This window comes from Vidua chalybeata, chromosome 9, assembly GCF_026979565.1.
Source record: "Vidua chalybeata isolate OUT-0048 chromosome 9, bVidCha1 merged haplotype, whole genome shotgun sequence".
NCBI lineage: Eukaryota > Metazoa > Chordata > Aves > Passeriformes > Viduidae > Vidua > Vidua chalybeata.
Genome location: NC_071538.1, coordinates 16,360,087 through 16,375,215, shown reverse-complemented (window position 1 = coordinate 16,375,215; position 15,129 = coordinate 16,360,087). Strand labels below are relative to the sequence as shown.

General features: G+C 39.9%; 1 protein-coding gene across 1 annotated transcript in view; it reads right to left on the bottom strand.

Moving 5' to 3' along the window:
* Positions 1-1,198: 1,198 nt before the first annotated feature.
* Positions 1,199-15,129, bottom strand: part of AK5 (adenylate kinase 5) — an 83,176-nt gene continuing 69,245 nt past the window's right edge. Inside the window, exons 12-14 of the mRNA XM_053950184.1 lie at positions 14,362-14,478; positions 10,415-10,576; positions 1,199-2,597 (exon numbers count right to left, since the gene is read on the bottom strand). Of these exons, the coding sequence (XP_053806159.1) occupies positions 2,487-2,597; positions 10,415-10,576; positions 14,362-14,478 (390 nt within the window). The 3' untranslated portion in view covers positions 1,199-2,486. The remainder of the gene's footprint in view (positions 2,598-10,414; positions 10,577-14,361; positions 14,479-15,129) is intronic.

Below are 15,129 nucleotides of genomic sequence, written 5' to 3'. Positions count from 1 at the left end.
TCACATATCTCATATACTTAGATAAATGTTATAAACCTTAAAAAAAACACAACACAAAACTCACATGATGTATTTTAGTTTTAATTGGAAAAGATACTGCTCTGAGAGGCTTTCTAAGACCATAAAAATATGGTTTCCACTTCATTCATGGTCTTCATAGGAAACTAGAGTTGGTGAAGGTGTATTATCAGGAAGAGGATCTGTGGTAACATTCATTTTCTGTTTATATCCTGAAAAATTATGGGAATAAAATAAGAAAAATAAATTAGAGAATAAATAAATTCAGTCATCAATTTAGGATAGCTTGGAAAGAACAAAAGATCTTGGTATCCTTGGAACAAGGTTGGAAGCCAAAGGATAATTTCAAGTCTGAATCACTCAAGAGTGTCTTGGATAAGTCCTATTTTATTGAATATGTATAAATATTAATGTTTCCCTATGCATGCATATACAGCTATTGCTCCTGCATACATTATGAACGTATGCAAATAGGTATCTAATGCACATAACACCAAATCAAGCATGGGAATTTTTTGGTTTTTTCCACATAAAAGTCAAAAGAAGCAAAAATAAAAATTAAACTGAAGTGTATGGTAAATAATTTTTGTAATTAAAAAACCCCAACAAAATAGCAGCTGATTGTTGCTTTTTTCCCATCCTGCACAAGTATGAGACTCCACACTTTATAACTTCTACTGTAATTAAATCTCATAGAAAATACTCCAGAAAACCCACCCAGATGAATTTGCAGCTTCTTGGTAACTGCAGAGTGTTGTACTTGTAACAAGAAGCGCCTGCAGCAGCAGCTGCTGGAGCGTCAGGGCTGCTGTGGCCAGAGCTGCCCTGGGAGCTGTGTGGTACTGCAGGCACTGCTGCTGCTGCTGCTCAATGGCACTGGCTGGAGCTGGAGAAGCACTTCAGAGCACCAGAGGTAAAATGTAGGCTGTAGAAGGACCCAGGAAAGAAGGAACATCCATGATATGAAGGATAAGAACATATGTAAAACAGACCCTAAAAAATAATTGAATTAGCATCTACAGGGCAAATGCTAAGGAAGAAAAGGAAACAGAAGAATCTGCCCTGGTTGGAAAAAAGGACATATTCTGTAAGCATGCTGATTTGAGCTATATTTTCAAGTCATGTACTGTGCTTTGAAAAGGATTAAACCCACATATACTGTAACAGAAATTATTACTCCTCATTTTTGTACATGTTTTATTGGTATTATGTCTTCATTACAAGAAAGGTAACTTTAAAAATGCAAATCTGCATGAAGTACACCTTTGACAGTACAAGCAATCATGCAACCCACTTTCACTGTAAATTCATCCAGTAGTTCAGTAAGAGGATGCAGTTACTTTACAGCAATGCCAAACAAGCTTTTATTTAGCTGTCAGTAATACCAAAGAAACTCCACAATATTTTAGTTAACGGAAATACGATAGCACTTTTACAGACTTTTTTGCAGATTACAGATAAATGGCTTACTAAAGGTTCAAGCAATATGAATCAAATAATCCCTGACATTTTCCTTTTTTTTTTTTTTTTTTTTTTTTTTTTGGTTTCCCACCCCACCACACCTTCCCAAGTTTTGGGGCAATGCCAGTACAAGACAACAGATGATGATCTGAATTTTGCATTTGAAATACTTCTGAAGTGAAATTTAAAGATGACATGAGATGTTCTGGCTCATAACCAACTTTACATATGGTCTTTAATAGCTATAGCACAACTGCTGTTAATATGGATCATTACTGGATTGCACATTTAACTATACAATACAATAATCATTCTCAGCCCACAAAACTGGGAGGTCAGTTATAAAATCGTAACATTCCCAGCAGAAGACAAGACTGTCTCAAAAATGGTGTCTGCTTCCCAATAATAGGTTGACAGACTTCCACAACATTCAACTGTATCTTCAATGAGTTTTTCTTCTTGCAACTACGTTCTGGGGATGTGTGAAAAGCTTATTTTAACTTATAGCTTGACTAATTCCAGCTCTCCTAGAGCTGCATGTTACAGAGAACAGGTTTCAGGCACTAAAGCCCAAGAACAAGCTAAGTGACGCCACAGAAATTAGTACTGTCAATAAAAAGAAAATAATGGGAAACTTGTATGCAGTAAGCCTAATGTCAGTCTGCTGGACAGTGACTGGGGTGGGTGGAGAGCTCCCTGCTGGCCAGGCACTGTCCCGTTTCCCATGGAATGTGTGTGACCATGAAATACAAAACCAGAGCTGCTGCTCACCTTGCTGCTTTTAACCCATGAAGAGCAAACACCCAAGAAAACAAAATTCAGTTCTCAGAGTGGGGTTAGCATACAGACCACTTTCTGTTGAGTGTACTTTCAGAACTAAGATTTCATCTAGAGCAACACGCCACGTGCACAAATTCCAGATACCTCTCGAAGCAGCTCTGCTTTGACCAGCAAATCATGGCTGTGGGGTGCACGTGGGCAAGGCTGTGTACACATCTTACACACCATTACTGCATTTCTGGTGGAAAAGAAAATGCTGCCTCTTCCTTTTTCAGAAAAGAGTCAATTGTCTTGCAGATTTCCAGGAAAACATCCTCCTGTGTTCCTTCTGCATCAACCTGTGAAGCATGAAAAAAAAAAACCAGTTTTGATTAAGTTACAAAGAATTATCTCAGAATCTAAACAATGCAACAAAAAAAAACTGGTCTAATATAATATAAAATGAAAGTTGTTCTGCTTCATGGTAGAAGCATTCTAATGTAGAGGAGCAGCTTAATAAAGCAGATTTCTCACTTTGTTTCCACAGATTTCTGTAAGAAGGTTCTGCAGGCTCGATTATCTGTAGCAAAGTACATCAGTCAATGAGGGAGCTTTAAGTACTCATGTTTTAAAGTTACACCTTTGATGCAGAACAGTTGCCAAGGGCTCTTTGCCCATCACTCCAACATGGTGAGGTCCTTCTGAAGGGCACAGCACTCTGGGTTTTGGCCACTCCACAGTAACTTAGCAAATCATTGTATTCCAGTGCATTTGTATTTGGAAACTTGGTGAACTGGTTCTGGTTTTATGACATCCTTTGCCCCTATCTTTTATAAAGGCACTGCTTTTGTGGTATAAGAACTCAACTTTCATTGAAACAATTTTTTTCTTGAACACCCCAAAGATGCAGTTTTCTGACCGAGCTATTTTTCATGACTGTACTTCACAAAAACAAGATGAATTTACTTTCCTGTGCTGAAGATGAGAGCTGCATTTCAGCAGAGAGCAACGGTACTTGCAGCCAGTAATACTTGTATGTGTTCCCTGGAAAACGTGAGGCAGAACTGAGCTGTTCTGAGCAATGAGTTTCATGTCCATCCCGTGCTGTGTCACCTGAGGAAGGAGAGCTGCCTGCAGCCCTCACAGCAGTGACAGAAGCAGCTTTCACACTGGCTGTGTATTCCACGTAGATGCTTCTGCTGATTATCCCTTTCCTCAAATGCTTGCTGAGATATTTGGTCTTTACACAAAAGCAAGATTCTTCCTTGCTTCTCCATGCTTAGTCTTTCATGTATGCATGATGTGAAATTTGCACAAGATTAAATAGACAACTTTGTGAAAGGATCTTTTTCTGAACTGCTGCATTTTCAGCTCCAAGTTGCTGACTAGAAAGCCAGACAATTGTAGTGTTTGAAGGGGACATCCCTGCCTATAATACTTTCTGCCATCTCTTTGGTCTGCAGGAGAATTAAAGGAGTTTCATGTTCAAATAAATGTATTTTTAAATAAGCCAAAAAATTCTGCTCATATATGATGTTGTCTTGCAGTGAGCTCCTGTACAGCTGACTGCAGTCCATGTACATCTAAGTCCCTTGGTGCTGAGTCTTGCGTGGGAGTCAGCAGCTGCTCCTTGCAGGGACTGCAGGCACTCTCCAGAGCTTGGGTTTCACTCTTGGTGGCATCCGCAGATGCTGCGAAGTTTGGTCCCCGTTGCATCCTGTGGGAAGTGCTGGCACATCTCACCAGCCTATTCCACAGCCAGAGCTCCAGCACTGGATTCCCAGCCAGGCCAGCCTTTAGGAGCTGTCCTGGCTGGGCCCTGTCCCCTCGGGCCCACTGCAAGGCGTGTGACAGTGTGAGCGGAGCTGCCCTCGGTGCCCTGGCCAGCTCCCAGGCCATGGCTCCCTTGGCCCCCTCACTGCCCTTCATGCTGCTGCTGCTGCTTTTTGCAGAGCTGAGGCAGAGGCAGGCATGTGCTGACACCTTAGAAAGGGCAGTTCTCCCACAAGGGCTGCACATCTTTCAGAAGTGTTTAGAAGTGGGGGTACTTACTAGTAGCAAAGAGAAAACGGGAGTGATGAACCATTCTGAACCAAATGTCTGCCTTCTCCAGTTAAAACAAAACCAGCAACTCCCACCTCAGCTGCTATAGAACACCTTGTTTGGCCTGTCTCAGCTGCCAAGACAACTATTTTCATATGGCTATCCCACAGGAAATATACTGCATGCAGGGTGAAGGCCACAGCCATTTCAAAGCTCTCATCTTAATATGTATTATTATTATTATTATTATCTCTTTACTTCATAAATACTTCTGCACTGTCTAACTGATCTAATCTTATAAGCACAGCTGATTGCCACTGGCTTTTTGGCGACCCCTTTAGAGCTGGGACTGATACTCAGGTCTAGATCTAGGGAGTTGCGATGAAGAATTAGTTCTGTAAGCAAGGAAACTGCCACCCTTTATGATGGGCTGGAATGCTGACTTCCTAACAGTAAAAATAAAATACGGATGGGCCTGACTAATGACAGCCCCAGTGCTTCTTATGCTGGCCTCCTAAACAACAAAGGCCCAATTCATGGAACTAACTTAACGTTGTGGCACAAAACTAACCTAATGTGCCAATAATTCACATCTTGTACTACAGTATTCAACAACGCTCTCAAGCAGCTCCAGAGAAAAAACTGTTTATTTCTCTTCCTCATATTCTAACAAAGCTAATAAATTAGGCCTGTTTTCGAGGCTATTTACGGCTGACTTCTCATAAAACAAGATCCATGTACAGTTTTCCACAGTTTTCAAATGCAGCTATGGCTTCTGGTAACTTCAAATACAGAGAAATTTAATGAGCTCATATGAAAAATTAGTGGAGTAACCATCCCTATAGTACAATGTTGCTCCTTTTGTCATTAAAATCAACCAATTACGTTTTCTGTCAACAAATCTACATTTGTTGTACATTTTGAAATTTAGAGCTCTAAAAATATACTGCCACTGAGAAGAACCTGACTGTGTAGAGAGGATGGCTGAGGACAGACTCTGGAATGAACTCAGTAGTTACAAGCTTCTTACTGAAGGTCAGTCAAGCTTAGCTGTGTTGTCACTAACATTTATGTCTTTGTCACTAGGGTGTGTTAGAAAAATCTCTCTGAGACTGTGCAGCACCTGGTTCTCACAGCAATGGATCAAGCTGTGTAAATCTACTGAAAACACGCTGCCCCGAGACCTATTAATATTAGGCCTGCATTTTCTGCTGTGTTTTATCCATTATCCCCTGCTAATGTTTCTGATGTATCTTTCTAAATCAGTTTCTCATCTAATGGGCCACAAAGCACCAAGGGGGGAATAGAGAATCACTTGTTCCTTCGTGCCCCACATCCTTATCTATCAGGGTTAATGGGTCTCTGAGAACATTTCAAAAGATGGAAATGAACCACATAACTGCTCTCAGTATTACCATTGATTACCCCTTCTGGAAAGGGGGAAGTGGCCCCTCCCCACACGCACTTAGAGTGGCATCAGCAAGGGAAGGCTCACAAGTGGAAGACTGGGAGAGGGTGGATGGTCACGTGCTCTTTCATAATGGTTATGGAAAATGTGACTGCAAGTGATTTCAGAAAGAAATAGTAGAGACACTGAGAAAAAAAAATAATAAAAGGAAAGGAAATAAACACAGAAAAACGAACTCCTGTTGGATTGTGTAGGCTAAACTTTGATAGCATGTGATCTGAAAGAGTCAAAGTTTTTGGGCACCCTTAATCCTCTGCTCTGCCCTGCTCTGCTTATTTCTTATGCTCTTTTCCTCAGACTCTGAATAGGAAACTTGGATGTAAGACACCTACCAGGTGTCTTATGTTAGCTAGGTAGAATCAGGGCTGTCTTGCTTGACTACCAAGGCATTGCTCTTCTCTTTTACTTACTAGCCTCCTACATACTGTCACTTCAAAAAGCTTTAAAGGATGAGTCAGATTTTAAAAACAATCTTTTTTTCCTCCTTCCCTTTCTTCTCAGCTGAGAGAGAGCCATATATTCAAAGGGATTTACATTTAGCCATGTCAAAACACAAGTAGATGTCTACTAAATTTTCAGATGAACTTTTCTGTCCAGCTGCCTTGAAACTCACTGAGAAACAGATTTAAAACCAATACTGTCTACCTGCTTACTACTACTATAATGCATTTTTTAAAAATTTCATTTAATGTCATTTATCTGAAGCACCTGATTCCCACAGAACCACGCAGCTTGCAGGCAGTGTTTTTGAGAGCAGTGCTTTCAGCCCTTGCATTTCCAGTACAAGGTCTTTACTGAAAAGCAGCCACTTGCAACTCCTTAGGTGGGTGTTCTTGAACTGACTACAAAAGAAATTATGGGATATTAAACCAAATCCCCAAAACATGAATTTAAAAAAAAAAAATTGAAAAATTTCTAACTTGTTAGTCACAACTACTTTACCTTTCAGAACACAATTTAGAAACTTAATGCCTCAGCAGAAAAGTGAGGACACTGTTGCCTTTGCCCTTCATTCTTCAGTCAGTTCATCTTCCCTTGCAAATATGTGCACAGTTCTTCATCTCAGCAGGGTGCTGGAAGGATTGCTGTTGTCTATTCCTGTCAGGTTCACAGGTGTTTCATCTGCACCCACAGCCTTCACCCTCTGTCCATGCATGCCTCAAGCCTCCACTGCTGAGCAGAAACACAAAGAGGGAATCTTGGCCAAAGGGAAATTTCCAACGCAGTCCTGGTCTTTTGTCAGCTTCACCAGGTCACTGTTCTTGTTAAGAGGTCAGCAGAATGGAAAAAATGTTCCAGTTCCACATATCATATTAGTTATGAATGCACCTATGCACAACCACTCCAGGATGGGGAAAGTCATAAAATCCTCGAGGATTAAAGTGGGAATTCTGTTACAACCATATACCTTTGTCTCTTCTGTGCAAGTAAAGCAAGGAGAGAATTCCCAATGAGTGCAGAAGAAGCCAGGTCAGAGCTGAGTTTTTCTGTCTGCACTGTCAGGCTCCATCCAAGCATGCATTAAAGCCTGTTCCAAATGGAGTAAAGCATTCCTTACTCTGTGTTCCAGTGCACAGAGTAAGAAAGCTCATTTGACACTCTACTCTCACCACACCTTGATGTGGTGTGACAGACCAGTTCCTCCTCTGCTGAGTGCGCAGCCAACATTTAATTCCTACACCAGACCTTTTCCTGGCCTTCTGCCCAGGACTGAATTTTAAATTTGCATATTTAATCAGCCTGTTTCAGGACTGAAAACCTTTGGAGTAGATAGGACAAGTTAAATACATCCCACTGTTGTCATGTGCTGTTCCCAGTCCGTGGGAAATTTTGGCCCGTCCTAAACTTAGATTTTAAACTGGAGAAATTAAATTACACCAGTATGCCAACTCCAGTTTCTTGTTACACAAGTCTATTTCTGATTTTCTTTTCTGTGGCCAGGTGGAGCTGGGTGCTACAGTCAAGCCCTATAAAACATGATCACTTACACAATTAATACCTAGAATTTAGTGGTCCTCAGCCACACGCTGCAGTAAGCTGGCTAGAAAAGGTTAATGCCAAATCTTTGTGGAAGTTAGCAGGATTTAGACTCCAATATTCCTCTAGAATCTCAACGCCCACTCCTCTGCATGCTTAGGAAAGTGCTTTGCTGCAATCCCAAGGGACATAAAGCTCATGTGGGCCTTTCACTGAAGAGCTGCTTCTGTTGCAAAACCAAACCTAGGCAGGAATCAAAGACTCTTTAATAAAGACTCCTCTTCCTCTCTTAAACAGCTTCTCATCAGATGCTTTGGCCATTGCTTATCCTGGGATCACAGACTGATCTGGGTCTCCAAATAGCACCTTCAGGAAGGCATTGCTTCCCTGAAGCTATTGGATCCCACCAGCTGTGCCTAAGAAAAAGAGTACACTAGCCTCTGATCTGTAGTTACATGGAGGTCCTTGGGTGATTTAAAATAAATCCATGAATACAGATGAGAATTTATTTTAAAGGGTCTTCAAATCAACACTGGTAAATTAACTGGTGGCTTTGTCTGAAATGGATAGGAAACAGACACACTGTTCTTTCAGGAAACAGAGTTATAGAGGCAGCAGCATCTCCATGGCAGCATTAACCTCTTCAGCCAGCATTGGTCAGTGTTGGAGAGTGCCAATCCCACTTAGGAATGAACAAATCCCCAACACTGAAAATATGTGATGTTTTAATGAAAATGGGAAAGAAAAATATTAAACATGTTAGACTGCCTCTAGGTAAAGTTTCAGTCTTCTGTGTGTGTGTATGATATTAGAAATAAAAAAAAAAACCCAAAGACTATTTTAGCCTAGCCTGCACACAAAAAAAAATGCAGTCAGAAGTTATATTTGATATATTTGATCAGAAGTTATTATTGACAGTTTTTCTGCTTTCCACCTGAACTTCCTTTCATCATTCAGAGAACAGCCAGTGGCTGCTAATGTCAATGCTTGGCTGCATTGTGTAAACTAATCCCATGCCCAGGGAATTGCAAACTTCCCCTTGACTCTCTGCTTTCTTCAACACATGTAGCGTAAACATATTCACCACTAACATAGTTTTAAAAGACATTTTCCACAATAATGTTTATGCAGCTGATTTTACAGAGCTTTCATACCCAATGGTTCCACCTGGAAGATGGCTATATGGTAAACACCACATTCACCAGAAGCAAGTTCAGACAATGTTTAGATACTGTTCAAGCAAAGCACAGGTATTTTCTAACATGCAAACATACAATGTCAGCTTTCCCAGAACTGATGGTACGAGTACAAATCACATACCCAGCTCTGACCCACCATTTGGCAGGTTCCTGAAGGAGATAATGAGCTACCAACTTTCAAGAAAGGACTGCATGTTTTACAATTACATAGGGGATGGAGCAGGAACTTGCAGCAGAAGCATTAAGGAAGGGCAAAGAAAGTCCATGTCAAGTGAAATGAGGCAGACCATGACGGCAAAATTTGTGTGAAAGTGTTAACTGCAGTTTCACTCTCTTTGGGGCTGTCACTTCCCTGATGCTTCAAAAAGGGAAACACTGTGGTAGGCACAGCTCCCTGGAATAAGATACTGAGACAGAGAGCTCTGTTTTCCTTGGCATTGTGCTGTGTTGGTGTATTGTGTGCAGTACTGAATTCTTAGTTAGGCGCATCTTTGCAATTTTGGCAAGATAGCTTCTCAAAGAAAAAACAAATAAACCACATAATTCTTTGTAAGCCTAAAGATGAAAAGTAAGCAGGAACTTTTTTCTGACACTTACACTTTGTCTTATGTGCACTTATTGTTAGGGTAAAGAAAGGCCACAAATCAGAACTCTTCCTCTGAGTATATTTTTTCTCATCACTGTGTCATTTACCCTGCCCTCAGGTCAGGATATTGGTGCATAAATTAGCTGCACATTTCTCTTTTGGGAACTCTGCAAAGGAGGAAAGTTTGGGGCAAGTGATTTGCATGTTTGCTACAGCCTCTAGAAAAAAATAAATCCCATAATATTTCCAGAAACTATTATTGGATTCTTTCTCTTTTAAGACAAGACAGAGAAGTAGGACTAGATCTTTAAGGGTCAGTTTGCCATGACAGAGCAGAGAAACAAAGAAAAATCCAATGTAAATGAGTCCACAGATGTGCCAGTTAAGTGTACTGATGGAATTTTTCTTGCTTCTCTTGAAGTATTGATTATAGAATAAAAAGAATGCTTAAAATATCGCATCATGAGCAGCAAAAAGATCTGTCTTGTATGAAGGTCTGTTTTCTTTCAGGATAATCACTGTCAGTTTTGAAAATTTTACTAAAGGGCTTTGGATTAACATAATCTTTCATCCTAATTCTGAAAGCCCTTATATAGTAATAAATCCTAATACTTAAAGAAAAGCTTTCTAGAATTTATTTTTAATAAGAGATTCTATACAGATGAGTTATTGATTCAGGATATGTTCTCTGACTAAGGATAAATCTGTGTTTTTTTCCTTTCAAACTGTACTGTGGAACTCAGAAGTTTTCAGAAGTTGCAAACAAACCAGGGAATTGTAAAATGAGGACAACTGGAAAGTGTGGGAACAGTACATAAATGGTAACATGTCAGTGTTTTCCAAATACTGCTCATATAATTGAAGTAAAAAGCAATAATTTAATTCAAAAGGTCAAGTATTTACCTTGCATAACTGTGTCTTGCTTTCATAGTATGCAATCAGAGGGTTTGATGCTCGGTAGTAGCTTTCAGTTCTGTCCTCAGTGGTTTCAGTGCTCTCAGAGCTCTGACTGCGTATGGTTTCTGCAGAGCAGTCCAGGCAGAGCACGAGCTTTGGTTCTCCAATCTAGAGACAAAAGAAAACAACAAACAGATTTTGTTTGGATAACACCAGGACAGTCACCAAGGCATTTATTAGCGAATAGTATTTGTCCATGGAGAAATGATGCTTATGAGCAAACACCTCTCAGTGTGGCAGCACTAAGGGCTGCCAGCACTGAGGAACAAGGCTGTGCTTGCCTGGGCTCTACACAGAGAAATAACGAGATAGGATCTGATAAAGTCTGTCTGCTTGGACTGAAGAGTGTCAGTTCATTATTTGCTTGATGCAAACTGTACAGGACTTATGCAATACTTGACTCAGTTATATTTGTAGCCTTTTCTTTGTTCAATGTGTGAAAAGGGAGTGGTAAACTTAGCTTAGTATTTCAAGACACAGTAGCAGGAAATGTTTACATAAAAGTGTACCCACTTGAGATGGAAATTAGTAACAACAGACAGGCTCAGGGACACCATCAAATATTCACAGGAATATATCCTGTGAATTACTTTATGTCACACAGTATTTTATGTCCTTGTTTGCAGTGTACCCACACCATTCCTCCCCATGCTGCAAAGGAAGGATGTGATAAATTTCTCTGCATTTTCAAATTGGCAAGTAATTTCCAAATTCTGTGGGAAGCTGGTCATTTAATGCTGTTTGGCTAGTGCCAAACTAGTCATGAGGGAGAGTCTGTCCTTTTCTCTAATAAAAATAAATACAGATTTATTTATTTTTATTCTTATGTCTGGCAAAGATCATAAATAATCATCTCTTTCTACATTTGATCATAGATATTGCAGTACTTTATGGGAAGAAAAGAAATGGCAAGAAAGAGCAAAATGTTCTTTATGGTATTTCAGGAGAGAGGCAAAAGTTCTAAACACAAATCCTCGCATTCTTTCCCTGAAACACTGAAAAATATGTATGTCATTGAGCATAAATCTTGCAATGCACTGTCATGCACCCTGCTCAGGCACGGTACTCTCTGACACAAGATTTTGCATGAGCAAAACCTGCTGGGCTGAGTCCAAAGTGATAAAAATTCCACTGTCTCAAGCAACATAAAGCTGTTACAGGATCAGTGGGGGAAAAAAGTTAATTTTTCCATGCAGTTATGTATTTAATCCTTCAATGACATGCTCAGTCTTTTTCTCATTCCCTTCCGTTTCAACAGGGATCTGGAAAACACTTTTTAGGAAAAAGTGAGAAGTCTTGGAAAAAGATGACTGCTCTTCACACTAGTGACAATTATAAAATCATATTTTTACCATGGCTACTGTAAAGAAAGTCTAAATGACTGATATAAGGAAATTGTCATTGTTATCTTTGTTGACAGCCCTCGAAGGAAGAAATATTCTAAAGGTAAATATTTCATATCAGGCCTTCTGCATTTGATTGAGGATGTCTGGATTGTGTTGACCTTTCTACAAACCTTAATGACTTTCTAAGAGGAGCTGAAGCCAAGGGCTTATGTCAGACACTTCAATGACAGGCTTTTACCTGCCCATTTTTTCCACACAGAAAGCATTAATGCTATTAGCTGTAGCAGCACTGGGTTTGGGGATTAAAAAAGCCAACAAGGCAGTTTTAATATTGCAAGAGACATAGAGAATTAAAAAAAAAGATGTGGGCTTAATCAATGATTTAAACAAATGCCCTTTTTGTATAACTGGATTAGGATGGTGAGAAGTTATTTCCTCCCAGATTTACATGAGGAATTCCATGGTCTGCTCCAAATTATAATAGAATAAATGGGAAATAGTTCCTTTTATGAGTTATACTCATATCATCACCTCACAATGAGGATATGAAGGAGTCTCCTGACTGATAGGATCAGATAATAGTATCTTGCTTGATACACTCAGTCTGATTTGCTTTTGAAAAATGTAGTTTTCTTAGAAGTTTAAGTATTGCTATCTGGAATTCAAACCATTACAGAAACATCTTTCTTCCAAACTAAAACCCACAAAAAGTGAAACTAATGCCCTTATCAGGTATTACAGCAATTTTTGATACTTTTTTTAAATTATTATTTTCCTCACAGAATTTAGCTGAAATAATACATACCAAACAAGTCTAATGTTTTGGGTCTTTACTCTGTCTCACTGGGTACTTCCCGCCTGGTGCTGTGGAGTATATAATTTAAAAATGTTTTTTCACCTTGTAGAAAGACTGAGGAGGGAACAGAGTTTTGTGTTTCTGTAGAATTATGGCTGGGTAAAAATACATCATAGAAGGGAATTGGGTAAAACTGGCTGGAGAATCAGCTGTTTCTACACAGCTCATTCTGTTTATGAGTCAAGCTCTGAAACATAAGCATTATTCTTGATGTCTTCTAAACAGAACAAGTCTCTGTTAACAATTATAAAGCTTTTCACATATCATGTAGATATGTAGCATTATTCATCTGCACTTTGCTGCCATTAATTAGTAAGGCCTGGTGTGCACCTCTTTTCATTCAGTTATAATTTAAGAACTTCTCATCACCCTTTGGAAAAACTGCAAAGCATTATCTCAAAAATGACTCATTGAACAAAACTTCACAGTCTTACTGAGCAGCTCACAGCCAGCCTGTGGAAAGTGGATACAGGGCACAACAGGGGTGACTTAGCACATTCAAAACAGTCACTTAAAAGTCCTTGTCTTTTACTCCAAATGCAGTCCAGGACTATGGAATCTTTTGCTGCTTTCAGGGAACTTAAGGAGCTCTGCTTGAGCATGGGATGCATTAAGACTTATTTGCCTGGAATACCTCAGTGCAGGACACTCCAATCTCTAAGTCCCACTTCATAATATAGAGGAGTGTCCACAGGACACCAGCATGTATGCCTGCCAGAGAAACAGCACTGCTGAAATGGCTCCTCCTTAGACATAAAATGAGAGAAATCTCCAGCATCTTTTTAGTAGTCTACAGCATTTTATTAAAGGGACTAATAAGTCAACATTTCTGTAAATTACTTCTATGGCAAATCCCATTGCTCATTATTTTGTCTGGCTTCTGATGCCTAAATCCTGCTAGGTTTTTATGGTAATCAACTAAATAAATAAAGCAGCTTAAGGCTCAGCGAGAAAACAGGGGATTCATTAAAGTATTATGACCTTATAAACTTGTTTAGGATATTTTTGAGTGTAATATGATGTAACATATACTATTATCCCTAATTCACCACTTTTTTTTTCTCCCAAACCCTGGCAGATTCATTCATAGGCTTAGACAGAGTTATTTCCTGCAGACTGAGAAATGTACGGCTGAGACTCCTCACGAGGTCTTAGCACATACTGAGGAAATCGAGAGCTCTCGGAACTGCCACACAGGCACTTGCAGAACGCTCTTTTTATGGCTGTACCACCTGTTACTCACCACAAAAATTAAATCTGTGTTTGGCTGTTTCAAGTGGCAGCAAGCTTTAGCAGAGCTGGCTTACTGGTAATAAATATTAACTGAGAAGATACATTTATGATCCTACATCAGATAGCGCTTGATCAGATTTTCATGAGAGGTACAGCACTATCCACTAGAACCAGAAAACTGGTTCTAAAATGATGTTTTCCCCTAAATGTGAATTGTTTCTGGTTTACATTATATTTAGATAAAATCAGCCTCTACTTCTCCTTGTATTCTAGATTCTTTATAGGTAAGGGCAACAGCTAGATTTGCTATACTGATGAGGTGCCAAAATTTCAGTGATCAGCAGCACAGCTCTGCTGGATTGGCTTTTTACACATCCCTGCTGCAATCAGCTGAAGAGAGGGACTGAAGCAGCACCAGAATTACAGGAGTTACAACAGCATTACAATTGTATGGTCACCTTGCTCTCAAACTCTTCTGCATCTTTCAGCTCTTGAGGATACCCATCGATCAGGAATCCTTTTGTGTCCCCTAGCTTGGAAACCATGGCTTCCTTCAGTAGCTCCAGAACAATACCCTGCATAGGAAAGAGAGGGAATTAGTTGGTTAATTAATAAGAAAGATTGATACCTTTGTTTTTTGCACTGATTTTAGTCCTACACCCTTGAATATGGCCCTTTTTGGCTGTAAGTGGGTCCTGTGATTGCAGGTGTTTTTCTTGTCCTGCAGGTAGTAGAGCACCCTGCTTTTTATTCTCTCAGGACCAGCTAATGTTGCAATCCATCCAAAATTTCCCAAAGTGCCCTCCAGATAGCTCAGAATATTTCATAGTTTCAAAATGAATGTTAATACCTGTGAAACTCTAGAGTACTGCTGCAGCATTTTCCAATCTGATTGCATTTTGCTATGTCACTGGTATAATTACATTACATGGAAAGTGACCCCATTTGACCAAACACACTGAAGAGCAAAGCAATCAAAATCAAGCCTGAGCACAGCTTTTAGTTTCCCCTGAGCAACATTTCCCAGTATCTTTCATTAACAAACACATCCTCTGACCTAGCTGCACTTGCTGAAGACCCACCAAGAGCTGGGACTGTGGACCTGCCATGTAAAAGTCAGGTCCCGCTGAGAACAACACCCTCTGCCTTCACAATCTCCATTAAGCTGCAGTCCAGCTACTCTGGGATGTCAGCCAGCTCTGCAGGGAACTGCTGCAGGTACTGCA